This window comes from Topomyia yanbarensis, chromosome 1 (assembly GCF_030247195.1).
Source record: "Topomyia yanbarensis strain Yona2022 chromosome 1, ASM3024719v1, whole genome shotgun sequence".
Lineage (NCBI taxonomy): Eukaryota > Metazoa > Arthropoda > Insecta > Diptera > Culicidae > Topomyia > Topomyia yanbarensis.
This window is the reverse complement of record NC_080670.1, coordinates 208,476,331-208,501,675: the sequence shown is the minus strand read 5'-3', so window position 1 is coordinate 208,501,675 and position 25,345 is coordinate 208,476,331. Positions and strand designations below refer to the sequence as shown.

At 37.1% G+C, this 25,345-nt stretch overlaps 1 protein-coding gene across 10 annotated transcripts in view; it reads left to right on the top strand.

Moving 5' to 3' along the window:
• Window positions 1-25,345, top strand: part of LOC131690055 (protein gone early) — a 173,000-nt gene that overhangs the window by 37,285 nt on the left and 110,370 nt on the right. For all 10 annotated transcript variants that reach the window (XM_058975590.1, XM_058975598.1, XM_058975563.1 and 7 more), the window contains 2 exons: window positions 15,924-16,996; window positions 17,062-17,252. In XM_058975590.1, the coding sequence (XP_058831573.1) occupies window positions 16,558-16,996; window positions 17,062-17,252 (630 nt within the window). In that variant the 5' untranslated portion in view covers window positions 15,924-16,557. The remainder of the gene's footprint in view (window positions 1-15,923; window positions 16,997-17,061; window positions 17,253-25,345) is intronic.

Below are 25,345 nucleotides of genomic sequence, written 5' to 3'. Positions count from 1 at the left end.
ATGGGCCGGATGATTAAATTAAAATTAAATTAAAAGTTTAATCATACCGCTATTGTCTTTTTGGTAGCCTTCAAATGGTTCCCAATATGATCTACCGCAAGACAAACTCGTATCGATGACCACACCGTCGATCTCAACTTTATGAGCGGGCATGTAGACGCAGTAGTCTTGCATAAAAGACTTGTCATCAGCAACTTAATTTGCTGCTTTAGACAGAATGTCACAATCCTGAACTTATCTGGGCCAACTACATATCTTGGTTATAATTCTGTTCTGAATTGTTTACCATTTGATCAGTTATTCGTCGATCAATCGTCTCAAGCATTTGAGCAAACAATAGACCTACTGAGTACCTTTGCTACGGTCGCGCGGATTGCGCGATTTTCGCGGATTGGGGGCGTTTTATGTTCTCAATTTGACGCATCGCGCGGCTTTTGCGCGAATTCAGTTTCCGACTGTGTTTTATTTTATCAGAATCTTTCCTAACATATTCATTAACGATGAGAGTGAATCACTGGGATCACGAATCCCTCAAAGAAACGAATTATGATTATGAAAATTAATATGGGACTCCGTCATGCCACTTTGTAACTATTTAGAGTGATTACAAATAATATGAACAAGGTTCCAATTATGATTTTTGAAAGTAAAATTAATTTAAAAATGTTGAAACATGAATTGCAATATATTGGGGCATCCAATATTCTGCGTGTTCTTTTCATTTGGATTCTACTGTAAAGCTCTGCAAATTTTGAATCGATCCACCGTTTTTTGACCGGTGAAGTTCGTTTCAACAGCAATCCGTCCACAAACTTTTTACCATGAAATCCAGGGCAATTTTTTTCAACAAGGATGGTGTTTTTTCGAATTACAACGCGATGGAAAAAGAAGCGAATTAATTCTGCCCAAAAGTAATGAATCACGACGAGGTCGCGTACGAGGATCGCAAAATATTTTTTTTTGGCTTTGGCGTAAGTGCCAATACCTTATTTAAGATTTTTTTGTGGTATCCAATGGGTGAATTAAACGAAAGAAATTGTGTGAAAAAAATCACTTCAGAAGCAGGATTCGCATCTGCAACCCTTGGGACTCCGGGCCAATGCACAAACCCACAAATGCACTGTCCCTGGGCTATGATGACGTCCCAGGAATAACACATGATTATCGCATTGGTGACAGTGATCGTACCCTGCCTCTAAAACGAGATCACACACAACCTGCCTAAATGCTTACATTTAACTCACCATTTCGATCTGCTTTCGCAAAGGATTTGAAACTAACAAAAACCACCATCTGTGCAGCTCTGAAACAAAGAACGATACATCCTTTGGGTCATTGAAACGTGTCAAATTGGATTTCTAAAAGCTTCTGAGACGGAAGTTTTATGTTTTAGGGGACGGGCATATCGTACTTGGTAAATCGACTGTTTTGTGCGTAGCCCACCTGGGTTTGGTTCCCAACCCTGCACATAAGGTTAGAGATGTTTCCAAAAGAGATTTCTCTAACCCGAAAAGAGGCGAATGATCCTAAGGTAAAAACCTCTATAATCAAAACAAATGAAAAAAATTGGGAAGTTATATTAGTTGTGCATGCATTTTTATACTATGTGCTTAATTCATCGTTCGCCAGTCGAATGAGAAGCATGTGGATGCACACCAGATGATGCGGTCAGAAGAAGACAATCAAAATTTTCAATAACGACAACATTTCGTCTAAAATATTTTAGATTATAATTTCTTAAAATAACTGATAGCTAGGATTATTTTAAGGCACAATTTATTTAGCTTATTAATAAAATATATAGGTGGATAGCACATGAGAAATTTTCTAGAATTTTCAAATAACTATTGCAAGTTTTGAAAATGTATAGGCAACATTTGTTCGCGCGGATTTGGCGCGTTTTTATTTTGTCGTCTTTTGTAACAACCCTGTACCTGGTACTCGTAGGAGGCGACTAACAACAGTAGGCGTCCCTGAGTTGAGGTATCTCTTCGTACCGAAGGCCAAGGTTGACTAAAGGGACATAAAATTTTTTGCCACGGTCAGAGTATTATGGGTTTTGCCCTTTCTCTGGTTAGTGAATCTATGAGAATGGATATTTATTTATTCACAGCCCGTGGAATGGAAGATATGGGCAAGTCCCAGGTTCAGTTTTTCTGATCTTCTGATGGTGATTTGGGCTCTTCCGGATGATGTACAAAAATGGAGAAAGACGACATTTCGGGTTCTCTGAACGATAAATCAATTTTCAGTATGAACGTACACCACAGCATCACAGTTCAGTTGTGGAAATACACAATAAATGCTTCTGTGCTAGCAATCTACCGTGATTTGTTTTATTTCACGGAATCGTACGCGTTGTTGAAATGCACATTTAGATGGTCAAGCGCAGTTTGCTGAACTAGACATACTCCATCGACTGTATTTAGAAGCGGCACGCCACAGGCCAGCTTGGTTCGTCTGCGTCCCTTATCACCTATTTTTGTTGGATAATTCGTTAACAGTGCAGTGAGTCACTTTGGTATGCAACTATTTTTCTCTGCTCTTATTTTGTTACAAATTAGTTCATTTTATTTCATTTTATTATTTTCAAAGATTGATGACATGGTAAGGGAGGACGAATCCGAGTGATGCCAATTGGAGTGATATTGCTTTGGACTGAGCAGACTAATTTCTATGTTTATTTGGTGCTTGTTTGACCAACTAGAGAATTAATCCATGGAGCATTAGATGTGCGTGGGGAAGACGCATGGTCTTGTCTGGGTGGAGTGATGACTTCAGTCATATATGAGAGTTGAGAATAGACCATTCGCGAAAGGGATTGAAGGCCAGTTATCGAATTTCCTCAGTCATAGCAGCACGTAGAAATTTTTTATATCCTTATCGCGAAAGCTGTCGATATTATTTAGTTGTGGTTTTAGCTCGCTTACACTCTTGTTTTTTTTCTATTCGATATTTTTCGTTGCTTTTCCTTTTGGTGGTTTGTCTTCTATAGGGATAATGTCTGAGCTAGCTGTGTTCTCTATCTTCACACAGAACTGTTGTACTGGCAACTATTTCGGCATTCTGTGATACTAATGGCACGGAAATAACTCAGTTTCCATTCCTGTTTTCACATTGTTTTTGCAGTTTAATATTAAGAAAGGCCCCTATTACTACGAAACTATTATATATGTGCAATTCCAACTATCTACAAGAATAGTACCTGACACAAGAAAAAAAGGGCGTAAAAACAGAACCAACACGATAAAAACCATGAAAAAATCATGTAATAAAAAAGAGAACGCTGCCGATTTATTACAATATTAATCGTCTTAGTCGGCTAAAGTTGCTTATTTGGTTAATTGCATTAACCTTTCGGCACTCGCGCGAATGGCTCCCCGAATGAGCAACCGCTGGCGCTGAAGGAAGATTTCGGTAGAGTTTCGGAAGGTGTTGCCCAAAATACAACGGCCGGACGGTTAATGCGACAAATTATAAATTTCCCGAATTCTCGGCAGCCGGTTACCCAGAGCAATTATTACATGATAACGCTATTGACACACTTACTAAAAACTCTCCCCTTCCCGTGTTGCATGTGGAGATGCAGAGAATTTCTCGGTCTCTAGCAGGCGAATAACTTACGAAAAGGTCGTAATAAAGCAAAATAATTGTATGTTGAAACAAAATTTAAAATCTCTTGAAAATTACTACTTTTTTGAATTTTTTTGTTATGAGCATATTGATTCGAAATTGCATTTAAAGTCATATTCTATCATATTTCTCCATGATGCTATAACAATTAACCCTTTGCGACGCAGTATACATTGCACCTACCTCTCCTAAGTTTTTATTGGATTTCTAGTTAGCCTTGACAAACGAATGCGAATTAACTCTTAGGGATGTAATGAGTACAACTAGCACAAAAAATTATGTGAATGTTAATTACTTATTAGTTATAAACAATTAAATCGCGAAAATCTCGTTTTTTTTACAATAAATTCGGCTGTGTCTGAACTAAAAGTTCCAGAGATCTAAAATTTTGTTTGCAAGTATCTCAAACATTGAAATACATAATAGATTTTTTGCAGAATTTTTCGTAGGTCAGTTTTTTTGAAAAAAAAAATATCAAAATATGCAAAAATTGAGTTTATTTTTATGTTGGACTATAAAAGAATCTGAGAGACAGGGATAACTTCTCAACTAGCATGAAAAAAGATTATGTGGCTTTTGAGGTCGCTGATTATGATTCTGATAACAGAATTTGAAAATTCAAAATGGCGTCTACAAAATAGCAAGCATTTTTTACGAAATTGTCAAATTTTGTCACAGACAGTATAAAATTCGATTTGCGGGGATTTTTTGGGTCGCTGATTTCGATTCTGATATTATGTCATGTCAGAATCAGTGACCCCGAAAACTCCCTTGTAAGGCCAACATAACAAAAAAGAAATTTAGCCAAGCGCAGTCGCCATATTGGATCCGCTATTTTCAATTTTGCATTTTCGACGTCAGAATCAGAATCACCGACCCCGATAACCCCCTTGTAAGACGTTTTAGGCCAATATAAAAAAAAATATTGAAATTTAGCCAAGCACGGTCGCCATATTGGATCCGCCATTTTTAATTTTAAATTTTCGACTTCAGAATCAGAATTAGCGACCCTGAAAACATGTATCAAGCTAAAAATAACAGTATTACCAATGAAAAAAAATCGCATCGCAAAGGGTTAAAATGTTTCTTTTCAGAATTTTGTCGACAAAAATGGAAAAATAGAAAAATGTTTTTTTGCCATTTTATTTTTCAACATAAATTTTAGTTTTTATAAAAAATGCAATTTTTTTCAGCATCTGTTTTTTTCACGTAGAACTATTTACCCTCTTATTCTCGGATAGTTTTTTTTGTACAATATATAATAATTGAACTATATTTGTTATAAAGTTATGTCCGTGAAAACTTTTACACCGCTTTGAAAAATTGCTCTAGTGTCAGAAAGTTTCCAAAGGGCATCATGGAGATTCATGAACCGAACACAACTGCAAAATTTTGGGCAAACCGGCGATGCACAGTGGTTGAAACTCCAAAAACGTCAACTTAATTTAATAGCGGCGAAACGATTGTTCATATGAATATTCTCCACAATTAGATAAATATTAGAATTAGGCATGGCTTACTACGATTGAACCAAAAAAAATATTTTTTTATACTGACGAGGTAGCAAGTTTGTATCTTCGACAAAGTTTTAGAAATGCTCGTAATCAAGAATTTTGTTGAAGGATATCAACTTGTACGACTACAGGTTATCGATTTATAAAGCGTTTTCTATGACAACCCCCTTCGATTCAGTTAAAAAAAAACGCTGCTGGTGCACTCGACGTAAACACGATTTTTGTACCAAGGAAAAACCAACTGGTCCAATGTGATGTCCTGCACGAGAACAAGTTCTGATTTTCTAATGAAACCAGCGAAATCAAAACATGGTTCGGCTTCGCAAATAAATGCGATATACACTATACCACATGACAGATTTCAGACATTGAAAAAGGTTCACCCCGACTCCCGGAAGCTTTGGATCGCCTCCTCTGATTTGGCACTAATTTCTTCGTTTCTTGTTCGGTTCAGCCTGAAGCAAGGTCACTGCAGTAGCCCAGATGCATTCCATCGAGCGCAATCGCGAGTTGCAATTCCTCGCCCCCCGAGTGTGCCGACAGCTATTTAGGTTCTGTTCTGTTGCGCTCATTACTCACGGGATCAAGTGGATTTATTTATTATCATAATGCACTTCAACGAGGGGCTGCGATGAGCAAAAAAAAAATTCGAAAGTGCAATAAATAATGATTCCCTGTTGAATATTATACCTATATGATATACAGCAGAAGGCCCCGTCATTCGATCTTTATTCATTTGTTTGGTCCGACATTTTGGTGCCGTTGGTGGAATGTAGAAAAATAAACCAATCCGCAGTAATTAGTCGAAGTATGTTTGAAAATGCGAACGGCTTCGATGATTTATCGAACAGACCTTGAATACAAATCAAAAAAATATAATCTATTCTGCGGTGTTACGTAACAATCGTAAACTGATATTCCTCACTACTAGTGTCTCCTCGCTTACTCAATAACTAAAACAAACCCCAGTTCCAGTTCCAATGAGCCATGCAAATTCACTTGCACAAAACCAGCAAAAGTCAACTCGTCAGCGATTCTGCTATAAAAATGTGGGTAATGGATATTCATTTCCACCAGCGGCGATAGATCAAATTCAAGAACGCCCTGTGTCCGCTATGGGAATAACGTAAGGTGCTTGTTTCTCACCGTTGTAATTTCATTGCTCGCAGAGCTGTCATTCCGACACAACCCTCGTTTCTGGGGGAATAGGGCAAGTTCTTCCAATTTCTACAATTCTTCCTCTCTCCAGATCATCTAGATAATAAAATTTCAATTTCGAAAATTTGGCGATGCCAGAACGAAACAGTCATCCCTTCGAAAAGTAGTTATGGACGGACAGAGAGGGAGAGAAGGAGACGAACTGTAAACAATGAAAAACTTACCCCCAGTGACCAACTGGGGTGCCAATCCGAGCCCGGCAGGGTTAATTTATTAGATATTCAACAGTTATTTTTCATGAGAGAGAAATCTCCCGCTGGACACTACATTGCTGATGCTGGCCGGAGAGGAGCACTGGCCGGTCAGTGTTGTCCCGAGGCAGCAACCAGTATGGGACCGTGTTAGGACGTTGTTAGTCAAAGCGAGGGTAGGTCGTGGGCCCCCGATCACTGGGGGAAAATGAATGACCAAAATCACTGTTCTCGGCGGTGGTGGCAAATGGTTTCGAAGCGGAAAAGCGAAGCGGAAGAAATGTTTTATTCATAATCTTCGTCGGTTTTTTTTTCTGCATTTGTACATGTGGCTGAATCTGGTGCTGCTGGTGGCGGCTATTTCTCCATTCTATGGTCCAAGGGCGCGCAAAAGTGGTTTTTGGGCGGGAAACAGATGTAATCATCAGTAGAAAGTGGCAATCTTGGGTTTGCTTATTGTTCGCTGGGTAAGGCGTATAAGAGCAGAAGACGAGTTGAGGTTCATATTCGCGATAGATTTGTTTGCAGGTTTTTCAGACGTCTTGTTTAGCCGATTGGCGAGATAACACGGATTAATTTTGTGGAAATATAAAAGACCAACAGCTCCGTGGAACTCACGAATCTAACCGTATCATACAATCAAATTAAAACAATATAGGATACAGACTGTTTTCTCAACTAATGTTCCTTAAAAATTATAGAAATGCTCTTTTTTATGGCGTCAAAAAAATTAATTTAGAAAAATGCGTTATTGAATAAAATAAAATGATTAAGCAAGCCATTTCAACATGTAGCTTTTAATACTAATGTTCCTCTCAAACTGGTTCAATAAAAATTACCATTCATTGTGTGTAATGTAGAAAAAAATTAAAAATCTTCGTCCATATACCACAGTTATTCTGTGCTGTATCGATCGGATCTTTCTTGCCACTACTGCCGGAAAATGATCACGAAACGTATGAAGCCAACAACGTTGTCCTGTTAACCTTGACATTCGTTTGTGGCTTCAAAAATAGTATGTTAGATAAATGACATGGATGAGTTTACTGTTTCTGAACAATTTATTTCATCTGCAATCCGAAAAATCAAGTCATCTTATTTTAGTATTTAAAGGTAAATTACTTAAATATATGAAAGAATATTTAATACGTTGATGAGCAGGGGAAGAGGCATTTGTGCTTTTGAAAATTGCGAGAATTGGACAGACAATAAATTCTAACGAGACAAAGTAAATGGTTGAGGTTAGGGCATTGCAACTTTTTTTTTTGAATTCTCGAAGGCCCCCCCTCTCATATTGTGACAAATGTCAAAGTAAGCTCAGATGCCAAATTTCACATCATTTGGACAATTTTAGACCCCCGCCCACACCGCTTGAAATTTTTTGAAATTTATACTATGGGAAAATATGGAGGAAAAATACATTAAATGCTATAACTTTTGAAGTAGCAATCAGAAAATTACAATTTATACCTCTTTTGAAAAGAAATAATCTTAGTATTTGAATGGAGATATTTCTGTTTCTATGAAAATACGGGAAAGATGGGTAATGGGTCATTTTGGCCCCAAAATCCCCTATTTTCAATGATTTTTCTGCTCCGTGATGCAAATCATACATATTTTGTAGTTTTTCTAATGTGAAAAAATTTCAAAAATCGATCGGAACCTTTTTAACCTTTGTCCGAATACGAGAAGTTGGGGTTAAATGCCCTTTGGTCATTCATATTAAACTTTATCATCTTCTCGTGAATATATCTCTATTATTCTTCACTCAATTTTCATAAACTATACCTTGTTGAAGGTGAAAAATCCTTAGGTTTATAACAAAAATAGATTCGTTACCGGTAAAATTCAGGAACATCAAATTATCTAACATATAGTGTCGATTTCACATTTTTATCATAACATCGCACATATTAACTTCATTTAACAACAAAATTCTTATTTAATTTACTACTTTTAGTGTAAAATATGCTTAGGGATCACATGAGAAAAGTTTCATTCCAAGAAAATAGGGGAAGTTGAGGTATTAGGAGAAATAATGAAAAAAATGAGATTTGTAGAGTAAATATCAAAAAGTTTGATGTTTCTGAATTTTACCTCTAACGTTTTTATTTTTGTTTTATTCCTCAGAATTTTACACGTTCAACAAGTTATATTTTACGAAAATTGAATGAAGAATAATAGAAATGTATGCATGAGAAAATGATAAACCCAACTTCTCGTATTCGGACTAAGGTCAAAGGGGTTCCGATCGATTTCTGAGATTTTTTCACATTAGAAAAACTACAAAATATGTTTGATTTACATCACGGAGCAGAAAAATCATTAAAAATAAGGGATTTTGGGGCCAAAATGACCCAGTACCTCACTTTCCCGTATTTTCATAGAAACAGAAATATCTCCATTCAAATACTAAGATTATTTCCTTTCAAAAGAGGTATAAATTGTATTTTCTGATTGCTACCTGAAAAGTTATAGCATTTAATGTATTTTTCCTCCATATTTTCCCATAGTACCAATTTCAAAAAATTAGCGAAGTTGTCGGGGGTCTAAAATTGTCCAAATGATGTGAAATTTGGCATCTGAGCTTACTTTGACATTTGTCACAATATGAGAGGGGGGGGGGGGGGGGGGGGGGCTTCGAGAATTCAAAAAAAAATTTTTTTTTTTGCAATGCCCTATTAATGGTAGATAGCGAGGTAGTACGAACGATATTACTTCCGAGATTAGAAATTGATGAGGTACGGCACGACGCATATTTTTCATATATTTTGGAACACTAGTGACATGTGATAAAGATGTTAACCGCGATGTAGAAAGGTGTGTTACGGCTGCGAGTAGGACTTTCTATGGTTTAGGTAATTAGCTAGTTCCGTAGTCTACAGACGCTCACAAAACTTGCTCTGTTCAAATCACTGATACTCCCTGTTGCTCTATGCGGCAAAGAGAGATGGGCGCTGAAGGAAGCAGATTATCGAATGCTTGGTACTTTTGAGAGAAGAATTGTGCGTGTATCATTATCTGGGCCAAGTATGCAAACATGTTGATAACTTTTTTCGGAACGCTGCTAAATCAAGCTATACAAACCATATTCCAAATATGAGATATTTCCAATAGCTCTAGTTCACTCACAAGAGTTTAGTAATTTCTATGATAAAATATATGGAAAATCGGAAATCAAAATCAAAATTTAATAAAAACTCCCACAATTACCCTGCATACCGCAAAACTTCAGATAGTGTGGCGTTCAAGATCAAAAGAATTTTTGAAACTATCTTATTCTAAGCATGTGCGAGAAATCGAGGCAGCATATAACATTATGTTGGAATATCCGTTTTACCACAAATTCAAATTATTTTGCAGTCTTTTGCAATGTTGATCCTTTCATCTTCAGCCATACATCTGAGGATTTTAGGATACATGAGATAATGCTGGGATTTTTTATTGAATTTATTGTTTCCATTACCGGTATTTAATATATTTTTACAAACAAACTTAAAAATTATTGTGAGTAAACCAGATACATCCAAGTTTGTATTTGGCTTCTGGAGCCAATTACCATTCGATTGAGTGGTTTTCCGAAAAAAGTTTATATTTGTGAATATCAATAGTGACCTCCTGAGAACAATAAACAAACCAGAACATCCGACCGTGAACATCAAAATGATAGAAACATTTTTTTTAAATTTTCGCATAATGCAAAAAATATAAAAGATCACTGGCTCCGTTGTACTAACACATCGAGTTGTATCAAGAAAAAATATTAACCCTATGAAAATACCATAAAAGCTCCTTCAGAGTACCATGAAATATCGTAAAATATATTTGGATGCCATAAAAATATCAAAAATCATAGCCATAGAAAATTTTAGAATAGTATAGAAATATGATGAAAATTCCAAAAACTATCATAAAACTACCAAACCAATACCCTTATGACTTAATAGAATATCGTAAAACTATAATTAATGTAGCATAAAATATCTAAGTACCATTAACAACGGGTCTGGGTCATTCGACATAAAGTCATTTGGCATAAAACCATTTAGCGTAACGGAAATTTAGTAAAATGGTCATTTGGCATAATTTTGACAATCGATCGCACTAAAGATCATTTGGCATAATTTATTTTATCGTCAGAATAATGGTCATTTGGGATAATTTCTAATTTTGCATAAAGTGAGTGTCATTTGGCATAACGGATATTTAGTATAACAGACATTTGGCATAATTTCGAGAAGTAACCGCTGTCGCTCCATCGGACTAAGCTAATTCTTGGGGACGGGCATAGCGTAGTTGGTAAATTGATTGCCTTGTACGCAGCTCACCTAGGTTCGGTTCCCAACCCGACACATAGGGTTAGCGATTTTTCTAACCCGAAGAGGCAAATTACCTTAAGGTTAAAACCTCTATAATCGAAATAATAAAAAAAAAATTCTTTACCCCTATGTTTAAGCAATCCGGACAGAAGGGTGGATCGCTGGTTTGCTTGAGAGGGGCCACCTCTTCCGTTGTCGGGTCGACGGCTACCTCGCCTCGGTCACGGTTATGTGTCAAAGTCGCGCATTATTGGAGAGGCATTTCAAGTTCCTCATATCAGAATCCGACACCAACTTAGTGACAGGACTAACACAGTATGGTTAGTGCAGCTTTAACTTTATGGTTCATTAGCTGATAAATTACATTTTCGTTTGTTATTCCAAATGATCTTCGGTGAGATCACTTTACAAAATTATGCCAAATGTCCGTTTTCCAGAAGCTAAAAATAATTATGCCAAATGTCCGTTACGCCAAATTTCTGTTATGCTAAACGTCCATTATGCCAAATGACCTTGTGCCAAATGGCCCGCTCGCGTTAAAAACCTTACCGTAAAACGTCCTGTAAAGCTGCCATAAAATATTATAAAAACGCAAAAAAAATGCCATAAAAGTCCCTTAAAAGGTATTCAAAGTGTCATCATTACTACGTTAAAATGCAATAAAGTACCATAACAATAACGTAAACGTATCATAAAGGAAACCAGTACCATGAAAGTATCATAAATATTGCATACAAATACCATGTATACTTGTACCATATTAAGCATAAAATTCTATAAAATATCATTAAAGTGTAATAACAATATCAAAAGTATCATGATATGCCAAATAGGCACTAAAAATGTCATAAAAATCGTATCAAAATGCCTAAAAAATATCTTAAAATTCATGCAAAACTGCCATAAAATGCTATAGAGGTGCCATAATAATCCATGTAAATATATCTTATTATGTGCCATAAAAACAAAATTTTATAAAATTATCATTTTAATGCCGAAAAAGTATAAAACTACCATAAAAATAGAAAAAAATGGTGCTGAAAATATATAGTTAAAGTACCGTAGAAATGTGAAGGTTCCATAAAATGGCAAAAAATGCATAAAAAATCCATTGAAGGTGCCATAAAAATGTCTGAAGACCCCTTGTATATTGCCAGTGCAATTAGGGTATAATATAAATACTACCAGTTTGCCTTGAAAATAGGCCAGAGCCATAAAAAACCATAAATGCACCAAAATATCACAATTGATTGTACGATTGCCTATCATACTATAAAATTACCAAAAAACTATCAAAAAACTACTATAAAATGCCTAAAACCTTAAATATAATATAGGCGCACCACAAAAATATTATTGTTTCATAAAAATATAATATATTATTACGTGCCATTAAAAAACCATAAAAGTACCTTAAAATATCTTAGAAGTAGAAGTTTATTTATTTATTTATCGCACGCATCAACAGGCCGCACTCGGCCCCAATGATGGAAACTTAAACTAATTACATCTAAAAAACTGCAGGAATCGCTTTCTTAAGGATATCCGAGACAAATGAAAGTCGAACAGGTGCGACACACGATTGAAGAGGCGTTGTAGTCCCGTGATAGCGGCATTAGCTGTTTGAATAGTTCGTCGAAACGGCACTCTCAGAAGAACGTTTCCGCGTAACGTTCTGGACCTTGCTTGGATGTTGACTCGCTCTAGTAAATCTGGGGAATCGATGCGTCCTGAAATTAGAATAGAAGTTCATTAACAGTACCATAAAAATACCATAAAGGTAACAAAAATGTACCTGTACCATGAAAGTAGCTTCAATGTGCTATAAAAATATACTGAAAGTATGTATCTTAACAATACCTCCAAAATACAACGAAGATATTATAAAAATACCAAAAAACTACAATAAAAACGTCACAAAATTCAAAATACAATATGATATAATCGTTCCACAAAATTCTATAAAAATATAGTTAGAAAACCATAAAATGTCATATAGGCCCTCTAAAATGCCATAAAAAAATCAAAAGCGCATGAAAATGACAAAAATACCCTAAAAGTAGTTAAAACACCACAAAACTATCATAAAGGTACCATAAAAATAACCCTAAAATGCTTTGGAAATGCCATAAAATACCATTTTTAATATTGTGTTCCCATAAAAGTACCGTAAAAAACTAAACATAACAAAGTATGTGCCATAAAATGCCTTAAAGTGTCATAAAAATGTGCTGGTGCTATGGTTCTACTTTACTGTTATACGCATATTTGTCTCATCTTCTATGGGATTCTTTATGTACATGGGACAATTATGCATGTGACGGCTGTATCTTTCCTGACTGGGATAGAAAATACGACAAGTGGCTATTATAACCATATCGAAAAATTTATCTTCTACCATAAAAAGGCAAAAAATACCTTAGAAGTAGAAGTTCGATGGTAGTATTATAGAAGTAACAAAAATATATCTGCCATAAAAGTAGCGTCAATATACTATAAAAATAAACTGAAAGTATGTACCTGCAAAATACAATGAAAATATTTTTAAAATACCGAAACACTACCATAAAAACGTCATGAAAATCACAAAAATAAAAAAGACGGTTCATACAATTCTATGAAAATATCAGAATACCACAAAATGCCTCATAGATCCACTATAATTGACAAAGAAGAGAAGCACCACAAGAATATCAAAAATACCATAAAAGTACGTTTAAAACACCATAAAACTCATAAAAGCACCGTATAAGTAAGAGTAAAGTGCTTTAGAAATACCATAAAATAATATATAAATATTACGGTGCCATAAAAGTACCGTATGCTGTAAACGTATAACGAAGCATGCGCCTTAAAATGCCAAAAAAATGTGCTTTGGCTACGGTACTACTTTGCCATTATACGCAAATTTGTTCCATGTTCTATGGGATTCCTTATATACATGGGACAATTATGCATGTGACAAATGGCTAAAAGTATAACGTATATGGTAAATCGATTGCCTTGTACGCAGCTCACCTAGGTACGAATACCAACCCCGCACATTGGGTCAGAAATTTTCCTTAACCCTCCGGAAGTCGCGCTTATGGCCCACTGAACGAGCAGCCGCTGGTGCCCTAAGACGATTTCACTAGATTTTCAGAGCAGCGTGCACTCAATGCACTAACTAGTGTGACTGCCGGAAGGTTAAGAGATTTTTCTAACCCGATGAGGTGAATGACCTTAAGATCAAAACTCTTACAATCGAAAAAAAATTTAAAAAAAGATCTATGATCGAAACAAAAAATACCGGAAAAAAATCGACAGGTAAAAAGGTTGATAATATTACAGTAAGATAGTCGTGTAGCGCGAATGCCGAAAGAGAGATCAGCTAAATCTACAAGCAGCAGAGAACCTGGAAGATGTTGTTGAGTTCGGAGCAAATCATGCACTCGTTAGCTGTTTCTTTAAAGTAATGGCGGAAAATAAAAACTGGGGCGTTGGATGTGCGGGGTCAATACGCATTATTCAGTCTGAGTAGACGTAATATTTATTATTTATGCCTTCAATCGAAAATATCATAACTCATTTTTTTGCTACATTAAATAATTTCACGTTATTCATCAGTAGTGGTTTCGATTTCCTCACATACAAACCGGAGAATTTCAAAAATGAGACTCCCGGACCAGTAAATTTTAAATTAGAAAATTTAGTATCCGATATATTCGATACTCCTTGTTAGAATCTAAGCCAAGCTATATAATAATCGTATTGTTATTTATATTAACGTATATTCAATTAGGTATAGGATTTTTGTGGCGATACGTGTAGAAAATGTATATTTTATTGCCCTAAAATTATTGTTTTTCGATTGGTTATAAGAAATATTCTCCGAAGTACAGCTTACATTTTCAAGAAGTTTCGGCAGCCGGCTGCCCAAATCAATTGAGACCTGATAGAATTCCTGCGAGTTGCAAAAACTCTCTTCCATAACAACCGTGGAGATACGGAGGTATACAGGCAGAGACGTCTTAAGATCACTTGGGGACCATGGGCACCAAATTTGAGACAAGTATGCCAACAATTAAGTTTTTATGGGAAAATCATCGAAATATATGGGAACAAAACGGCATCCAGCGTCATACGAATAAGACATTCTGAGTAAATCCAAAACAGTAATTGATAGCTTCATCATAAGCAGGATTCTCAAACAAGACGAGAATGATAAAGCACAGAGAAGACTCTTGTTTCGATATATAGAATTTCCAACAAAAGACATATTGTAATAGCGGTTGGTAAAATGACAGGACATTTGAAGGTTAGTAATAAACGAAATGGCAGCGCGTTTCTTTTAACAGCATATGCATAATGCAGCAGTAAGCTCACAGAATTAACATGTGGAAATCTGACCTTCATATTTGCATGACGTTGTTTGAGAATGAAGAATGCGTTGGCTATAGAGGAATGATAAAGTAGGGCGTGTTTACTGTCCACCATTTGAGCAGAACCATTTTGGATCGGATATTTTTTGTTCGTGCTCTGTGATGTGATAAAGTTTTCGTAAAGGAGGAATGTGGATGATCAAAAATAGTATTTCTTGTTTATCTCTCCGTTTTCTAATGATACTGATAAGTCGATTCCAAAATTTTAAACTAACTTCGGCAAGTTAGGTGCACGAATCATTTTTATCCTTTTTTTTGTTCTTCTCCGTAACAGATGTAGCATTTGAAACGTGATATCAGCGAGACAAATTATAAATCGCAAATTATTTTTATCAATATGTGCAGAATATCGGGAGCTTGACGATAGAAGCGATAGTGCAAAATGTCTCCTCGTTAAGATATAATACCACTAACACAGGTCTAAGGCTGTTTCCCTGCGGACTGTATTGCAAGCATGAAACGAAGTTAGGCATAACGAAAAAAATCTTTTCAACAAATGAAATTGCAGCCATTGTGTAGCTACTGTCAAACCAAATTTTCTCACCATCCGCTACAAATTCTCAATTAGTCATCTAAACAACAATTTCCGCAATCTATACTTAAATATCCTCTTATCTCACTTTACAGATTCCTCAACAGTTTCGGAGGTACTACTCCGTTGCGGCGACACACGTCTCGAGTGATAATTTGTGCTGCGTCGGCGGTGGCACTAAACGAAGAAAGAAACACCTGTGCGGTGTCATCCATCCGAACGTGATAAAGTTATAATTGGATAGCGGCAAGCAGGCCGGGTCCGTTTTCTCCACAACCATCTCAAAAAGAAGAAAGAAAAATAGAAATTAGCTCGTGAACGGATTCAACAGTATTCTTCAACCCAACAACAAAGCTAACAAGACCGGTTAGGATTCATCGTTTGTGTTGTGTTGTGTTGTGAGGTGAGGTTAGGAGGGGTTACTTCCCGGCTGGTTTTCGAATGACGAACTCAGCCGGTTGATGCTTTCCAAGTGGTGCCCGACAGCAACAACAACAGTAGAAGATGGATGACGGATTATCATCCACCGCGCCGCCGTTTTGGTGAACGGTTCTTTTTTTTTCTTCTACTCGTGAGTGTGTTCAAACAAACCAAGATTCGCGTGCATTCCAGTTCAGTGTGTAGCCTTGACCGCGTGAGTGGCGGTGTGCAGTAGTGGTGTTCCGAACGGAAGCGTGAAACTGGCAGAGGTAGTTCAAAATTTTGAAGTTCAAAAAAACTCGTTACAAAATGGCAGAAAATGCCGCCAAAAGTGGTGCTATCGGTCGGGGTGTGGGGCTCGGTTCCGAACTCGGAACCGGCGATGATCAACCACCGCGAAGGAATATGAACGGGAACCGGTCGGCTCGGTTCGGGTCCGATGGGAAGAAGGGTCCCAATTCGCACAAAAAGAGCGTAGATTCACCGTTAGCCGATGAGGAAGCTAAGCTGCTCCAGCAGAAGCAACAGCAGCAGCAGAAGGTTCCCCAGGTCGTGAAGGGACTCGGCATAACGACTGATATCGGGGGAGATGGTGAAGGAATTGAATCAGGCGGTACCCACCTGGATGGGGAGAATGGGGATTTGCGGGGGCAGACGGTTCCTACGGGCGTGTCGGTCATCGATATGATTGACAGTGGATCGCAGTCGCGGAAACCCTCGGAGGGTAAAGGAAAGAATGTGTTCAAAGGTGAGATAAGTTTGAAATAATTTTGATTGAACGATTGATCATTTTTTCTATTGTTTTTTTTTCAGCTGCCTACAATCGTTTGCTGACGTCCTTCGAAGTATCTAAGAAGTCTGAACGACCCTTAATCTCTCTAATCCTGCTTAGTCTGCTGTTGCTAGTTGCTCTCATTTTGCTGGTAATATTCTGGCCTCGGCTGCCCGGATACCTGACGAGGGAAGTTTGCCTGGAAGCAGAATGTCTGGAGGCTAGTAAACAGGTATGTTTCCAAATTGAATCACTATTCATGGTCCAAGGTTTCATCATTTAATTTATTGATCTAAGGCATTACAACATCTTTGGATGCGTCTGCAGTCCCATTTTGGGATTTGACCCGAAAAGGAACCGATTTTCTTCCAGCCATTTGCTTGCTAGCAGAAGAATGCGACAGAAAAGTCCATCCGATGGAGACGCGTTTTTCTGTGCCAATCCTGAAGCTTACCACCGTATGAATAATACATTAAAATTCTCACCTCGATCTTGCGCCCAGGTAGGCCTTGAGACACACGGAAAACTCGGAAAGATTCTACCTCACTGATAAGATTACGAGAGAAAAAAAACATAATGGGGAAGATTTGTCTTGTCTGTGCGCTTCCCCAAAAGAAAATCTCCCATTCGAGAGTGGATTTTATTTATGTTTTCCGTGTTGTGCTTTCCTCGCCACTCTCGTTCCCGTTCACCCAACGAGACACACATATTCATATATGCAGTTCAATACGGAATATTTTGGTAGGTGGCATTGGTACTCCTTGGCCGCCGTTTGCTGCCAATGTGGGACCAATCTAGGTGAAGGGTGCGCTTGTTTGATTATTCATGACAGAAGACACCAATACCACCAATGGATTTGCTACGATTACGAGCCACCAGCAGGCTGCTGCAACATCTTCTTTCGAGGTCGGTTTCTGCTGCTATACCGGAACGTAACCGGGAAACTCGGTCACATCATGTACAATAAAATTTAAGCCCCGTTTCGGCTAAAGGAAATCGAATTTCGACACCGTGGAACCGTTTTGTTTTCTCGCATCACCATCATCCAGGTCGAGATTTGTCGAAGAAATGAGATGCGTCCAGTGGAACTATGATAATCAGTTGCTTGTTGGTTCTTCGCTGAGGGACGAAAAATGGAAGCTGTAATCCCAAGCCGAGAGTTTTTTTATTCAAATGTGTAGAACTAGGAGTAGAAAGATGAGTAGGAGTATTTCGAAATTCTACTCGGTTGCAATACTTGTTCATAAGCTGTGACCATTTTTGAGCACATGTACTAAGTCTCCTATATAAAGGGATTTAATGTAGTTCGGATTCTTAGACATCTTTCACTAGTTTAAATGACAATCGAGGATGTTCTGGGATGTCCAGGAAAATATTCAATCCAACTATTTCAAAAACCTGTATTCCTAGAACTTTCCTTACGGGTAAATCTGAACTACAGGAAATTATCGGAAAAGTCGTTGCCATTCAGAACTACGAGTCTGTCAGCCATTTAGAAACGGATGTAGACTTCGCACCGATATTTTAAATTGGACACTCCGAATTAGAACAGATCCCTAAAGCGCTAGCTTCATCATTCCGATCAGACTGACGAAGAAACATTTTAACCTACTCAGCAGCAGTGTCCATATATTTTGTTTAATTTCCTCTCATCGTCTAGTTTCCTTCCGGCACCCATTGGGGGATTAATTCTCTACGGTATTCTGTACTTACCGTCGAAACTGTGCAACGATTGACTGACAGCAGGTTTGTTCGGCACTATAACCGAAAACCATTACGCCATCACAGTCACATTTTCAGAAAATCAACAATCAGTACGGTTGGCGACTGTGGTGATTCAACTGTTTCTTTTATGTTTAAAAACAAAAACCATGCTTCGTTAATCGGAACTAATCCAGGCAAAGAAAAGGAATTTTTCATTTCCATTTCGAGGTTTCAAGTGGATTTTAATTCTTCCAAGCGGACCAAAAACACGCGTTTAGTCGTCGGTAGCTCTTGAAAAGGGAGAAAGAGATGATTCGTTCAAAGTTCCACATTTTTCTCTGGTGATTCTGTGTGCTGTATGTACATCAATCAACAATCGATGGCACAGATTAGTGCCAGTTTCTTGCATGTCGTAAATTTTTCCTCTGACGGAAAACAACCAGAGCATCATGGATTCTTTTTTTTTTATTCTGTTCATCAAATTCTTCGATAGTTCCCTAGCCGAGATAAAGTGTGCGCTAAATTTTCCAATAATAATTATCGGCTATAAACTATTTTTAAACCTATCGGAGACGCTGCTTGGCGTGGTTTTTTAGTGACCGAAGCGGATAAGCGCAACAGTGCCCGTGGGTATCGATTATCATCATCACCTGATTTTCACTAGACTAGCTTGAGTCTTGTCAAATGTACCCAGCCTTGGGTCAGGTCGAGCAATATAGATTTATTGAATGGCCTTCTTTCTTCTTTGATAGTGTCCGCAGCCAGTTGTTATCCTTTTTATGATTTCCTTATGACGGTCGCTGGCGGGTAGATGGAAAGGGGGGAAACTGTTGACGACCCGATTTAGTAGGAATAGAAAGAATTTACAGCTTTGTGGAGTCTACAGAAGGAACATCATGTTGTGCGGCCTATTATTTTGTTTATTTAGTTTTTATCCGAGTATATAAAATACGCACGGCTCCGTTAAATTTCCGTGTTGAGATCGCTGAGTTTAAAAGATTAAATATAGTTTGTTTTGTCATAATTGACAATTTTGAAACCTTGTCAACACCATAAATCCTTGATTGTGGGTTTATTAATTTGGAAAAAAATGTGCATCGTTTCAGAACACTTAAAAATAAAATTTAATTTAAATTAAATTTAATTAAAGCGCTTTTTAGGGGTCCTCGATATTTACTGCAATTTTGACCTATAAGATTTTTCTCTTAAGTGTCCACTTGTAAGTAGGAGCATACGTCTAACAACTAGACAAGAAGACACAAGAACTAATGAGAATGGACCATGCCAGTCGAAGGCCACAGGCCCGAAGCCATCCCGTATACAAATTCCTGAACTTTCGAAAAGTCGTCTCTAATTGCATAATAATACCTACAAAAAAAAATTCCAAAAATTATTAAGCCTTTAAAAGAAAAAAAAAGTTAAGGAATCGTTGGAGTGGTTCTTGTAATATCCTCGGTACCGACTTTGAAGACATGGTTTCGAGAAACACGTTTCAGGAGGGAGGCCTACTCGAGGCGGTTTTACAAATTTATGTCTAAATTGTTAATATTTAAACATGTACGAAAAAAAATCGATTTTTGTCATATGCCCTCTTAAGAGTCTATCTGTTGCATCTTCGACAAAATTTCCCAAAATAGTTTCACGTAGTATTATGTGAACAATAAATGGAAAAGGTCTATTTTTGTTTTTGTGGGTTACTCCATAAATAAAACTACGCCTCCACCACATTAAAGTACTCAAAAAATTATGATACATTAATGAAAACATCATAATGCCATAATAGTTTCATAGCAAATATCAATTTCCGGACGGTTCGTGATTTCGTCTCACTGTACGTCGTTGGGATTTGCTGATGAAAAAAATCCTCTGGTCACGTCGGCTTTCGGAAGGGAAGTCCATACCGGTTCATCTGTTGAAGCTGACGGAAAAAATAGAATCGGTGGTAAAATTCTTAGCAATATTAGGAGTAGAGAAAAAAACACTAGAACTTTTTCTGATGAAGAGGTAATTTTACGATGTAAACGAATTTGGCGGTTTATTTAGAAAGTGGAACGTCCAAATGGTCTCCGCGCACGGTTTGGCTTAGTAGATGATTCGATGCCTTGACATTGGCAGAGCGCGATCTGTTGCTCGTATGTCAGTTAAGTTCTCTGAGTTGTCTAGTAAATTACGAAGAACGATGAAAATAAAAAGGTGTGGAGAATATTCAAATATTCTTTGGACATGCATACATGTTTTCTCTTCCCCCTTATAACTCACTCCATGTTTCGGAAGTAATTTTTACCCCTAGTGAAAGCAAGCTCAAATCGTGATTCCATTTAGTTGAAGTCATTTGGCATTGGTCCATTTTGCGTATGACCCTTTCGCAGAATGGTCATTAAGCAAAATGTAATATTTTTTTTCCTGAAAACAGATTTAGTCGCTTGGCAAAATTACGGCATTTTGCAGGTAAGGTTGTTGATCACGTCAGCTATTCAGTACAATTGTCAAATGTACCATAAAACACCATAGAAGTACCATAAAAGATCTAAATTTCCAATCACCATAGAATAACCGTAGAAATACCATAAAAGTACCGTCGAAATAAATTAAACAATAAAAAAATATTAAAAATACCTGTTAAAGGACCATAAAATGCAATCACTATTTCATAATATTTCTGCAAAGTACCAAACATCATACAAATATTAAAAGTGTTTCTAAGGGGAGGTTCTATTCCTTTTAGACGAAAATAAGGCAAACTTCGGTAATTTTTTTGTGGAATAATTAAAAGGCGTGTGAACTTCCTGTTTTGATGTCTAAATACGTTTATTATCCAACACTTAGTAAAAATCAGTATTTGGGCGGAATTGAAAATGGCGAAATGCTGTACGACTTATTCCTAATTGAAATAAATGTTGCCGATTAATTAATTACATAACAAACATTTGTATGTTTTTGTCAATTTTTTCACTTGAACCACGTTCAAAAATTATAAATGAATTATTGTTAATACAGGTCGGACTCGATTATCCGGGGATTTGAAAAAAATCTCACCCCGGATAATCGAATCACCCGGATAATCGAATCAAACTTTTTTTTGCGTTATTTCATGAATTTAAGCTTCATTCGTGGAGAAATTCGAAATAAAATGACCAGGGCAAATTTTCCTATTATGGTAAATGTACCTATTTTGGCCCTAGTCGATTTTTCAGACTTTCAGGGTGTGATTTGCATTTTCAGTTGGTTTTCATTTATTATTCATATTGGTAACGAGTTAACGATATGTATCAGTTGTTTATAGCTATTTCTACAAGAATTCTAAGATAAACTTTTTAATAAGGTGTGTCTTTTGCAATACAATTCAAACTCGATTACCCAGGGATTAGATTTTCCGAGGTAACTGATTCGATTACTCGAATACCAGAAAAAATAAAGTTAGTAAGTAAAGTGGGGGTCGTCTGTTTTTTGGCTCCAGTTTAATTTACGTGGAGTGTCACATATCACAGCTAACATGTCTAGTCATTCTAATTAGAAGAGTGCGTGTTGCGCACCCACAAAGAGATCCTTGTCCTTGTAGCATCATTTAGTTGACCAATACTGGATTGTCAGGTAATAACTACGCGTGTAGTCTTCGCAAACTGTCCCACTCATACTTGTCACTAGCGAAGGACTACCAGGTTCCCGGGCGCCTCAGCAAGAAATACTGCTGGCGCCCTCTTTACATAGCCTATCATCCATCTTTGCCTGAGCTACCCTAGAATTGAAATCACCTCCAGTGACGGCCGGGTCTCTTTTCAGAATCTCGTTAACCGTTTCTTGACCAACGTTTTTCTACCGCGTATAGGGTCCCAAAACTATTTTTCATTAAAACTGTTGGCGTCAAGAAACACGAAAAACCTGGTTTAAGAAAGATAGATGCTTCTTTTGCAGCTGCTCAATATTTACCTTCCGATCTAGTTCAATTGCATAAAAAAGGTAATTGAGGGCAATCTAAATAAGAAACTTTTAGCAGTTTTCAATAATATTCCCAGGCTAAGAATATATTCCAAAATATCATTTTCGCCATTAACAGAAACTATCCCTGGCAGCACTGCTTCAGCGGAACCCAATCAGATTTATTGTAATAACTTCTGTTCTAATGCTAATAATTATAACTTTTAGTGCTCAAATGAAAGATCTTAGTCGCAGTTATTAGCCTTACTTGACGTTGTGTAAACCAAAAGTTATAGTCATATAGAAACATGGTTGTTCATCAACCAGAAGGGCACGAACGGGTTAAAGATTCTATTGGAATTCTGAGCAGAAACCACTTATTGACGGGAATAATGGGAGAAGAGCAATATTGTTTGTGCCAAGTCCACTGGAACTCAAAGCAGGATATTCATCAGAACATTACACCGGATTCCAATGATAATAGGACCATGATTCTATCAGTATCCGGAATAAAGCATAATCTTCAGCAGAATTCTTTCTTGAGAAAGATTCCACTGGACATTTAAGAAGCTTTTCTCTAGAACCCTTCATCAAAATTTAGAGAAAAAACCGTAGAAATACGGATAAATATTGAATCGAAGTTCTGAAATAGATTCCATTGGGATGCTAAGAAAACTTCTATCAGAATCTTGAAAAGCATCCCAAACAGAATCCTGAGAAGCATGTCATCATTATCCCAAGAGATAGACAGAAACCGACCGAGCAATGTAGGTATAATGACGTTTTATGTGGCCTACAGTAACCGATGTATTACGAGAAAAATGTACTTTTAGTGTAAAATTAAAAAGTTGCATATTTGGCAATATTGACATTAAAAACTTTCATTTTTTTTGGAATCCCTAAACAAATCTTTAAAAAAATATCTCGCTGATTGATTCTAGTGCAAACAGTACCAGAGATATAATCCGGAGAAAAACATTTTTTTAAATAATTTGTTGAAATTAACTGTTATGTGTCCAACAAAAAAACACCTATAACAGGCCAACGAGGGTACCAGGGTACCCACAAATTAAAATGCTCATAACTATGGCTTCCTTTAACCGATCTGTTATTTATTGTTGCGGGATCCTATGGTAGTTTGAAAAATGGAATTGGAATGGAATGGCCATTCACGGCCCTACGGGAGTCTGCTCCGGAATGTCTGTTTCGGGGTGAAATCACCAAATGGTTCCAATACCACGAGGTACAGCCTATTGATGCTATGCCAAGAATTTTGATACCCATATTGCTAGTATTCCATTGAAATTCACAAATAGTATCCAAGCACTGGAACATGCTCCCGGAAATCAGGATTCCCGGGAACCGGTTGGAATAACCCGATTCATTTTTACCAAGTCTAAAAGTGGATGAGTACTTGAATCCAAAACACCCAAAAGCATCAAAATCGGTTGGGTAAGGTAATTAGCTTAGTTATTGGCATTTCAGTTTTGGGGGTACCCGGGTATCCACGTCGGCCTGTGACATAGTAAAAAATTCAGGAGCCCCTCCTCACTCCCTTCTTACTATATCAAAAACATTATTATCCCAAAAGCTTGACTTAGTGAAGTTCTAAGATGTCACAAAGTTTCAATTTCCAGCTACGGATAAAACATCGGAATTTCATTATTTGTAACCTAAAAAGGTATCCGGGTACCGCGTCGGACACATAACGGTTAAGAGTATTCCCATGGACTGAGGGGCTCTTTAAACGACACAACAATTTAGGTTATTATATATTATCTCTAAATGAACAATTTCTTCAAAACTGGTTCCAATCCAAGATGGTCGATTCCAATTTTTTTAGGTCACTTTGCGCGGAATAACCCATATATAAGCTATTTTTGAGGTAGGTTAAAATTTGAGAGGAGGTAACCCTAGACCCCCCAATTGCTCGAAAAAAACGTTCTATTGACTGCAATGATCGAATTAGCACTATAATAAGACATTATAGTTGAAATTTAATTTTTTTTTTCAAAACACCCGGATAATCGAATCACGGATAATCGAATCCCCGGATAATCGAATCCCCGGATAATCGAATCCCCGGATAATCGAGTCCGACCTGTACTAGTTTTAGGTATAAGTTGTACAGAATGTTGATACTTCTAAGAAATTATGATAATTATTTTATTTACTACAAGAGACTGAAGGCTCGTAGTTTCGCGCGCAGAGGCTGGCGAAAATCGCTATATTGAAGCTGCCATTTTAAATTTCACCCAGGTACTGATTTTTACGAAGTCTTGAATAATAATGAAAACACTGCAGTTATTCTTTAGTGTCTTTCTTGTCAACATTAATATTTGAAGCATATTATAATATGTCGCAAATATTAAATCGGCCAGTCCTACTGTGCAGAGTTGGGTTGGAAGATGTTTCAATATTATACGGCAATTGAATTATTCTTTTAATGAACAATTCAACCAACGAATCGTTTTGAAACTTGAATGAGGAAGAAACGAGGACAACCGTACCGACCGTTTCAGTTTATAGGGGGTTAGAATAAAACGTTTGCTCTGAAGGTTAATGTCACTCCACCTTGCCCTGGCTCATTAAGCTTAGCTTAAAGCGCCTTTACTCGCTCAGAAGTTTTCACGCCTTTAAATAATCCCACAAAAAAAACAAATTTTGCCTTGCCCTTGCTCGGATGAAAAAGCAAAACAAAAGGAA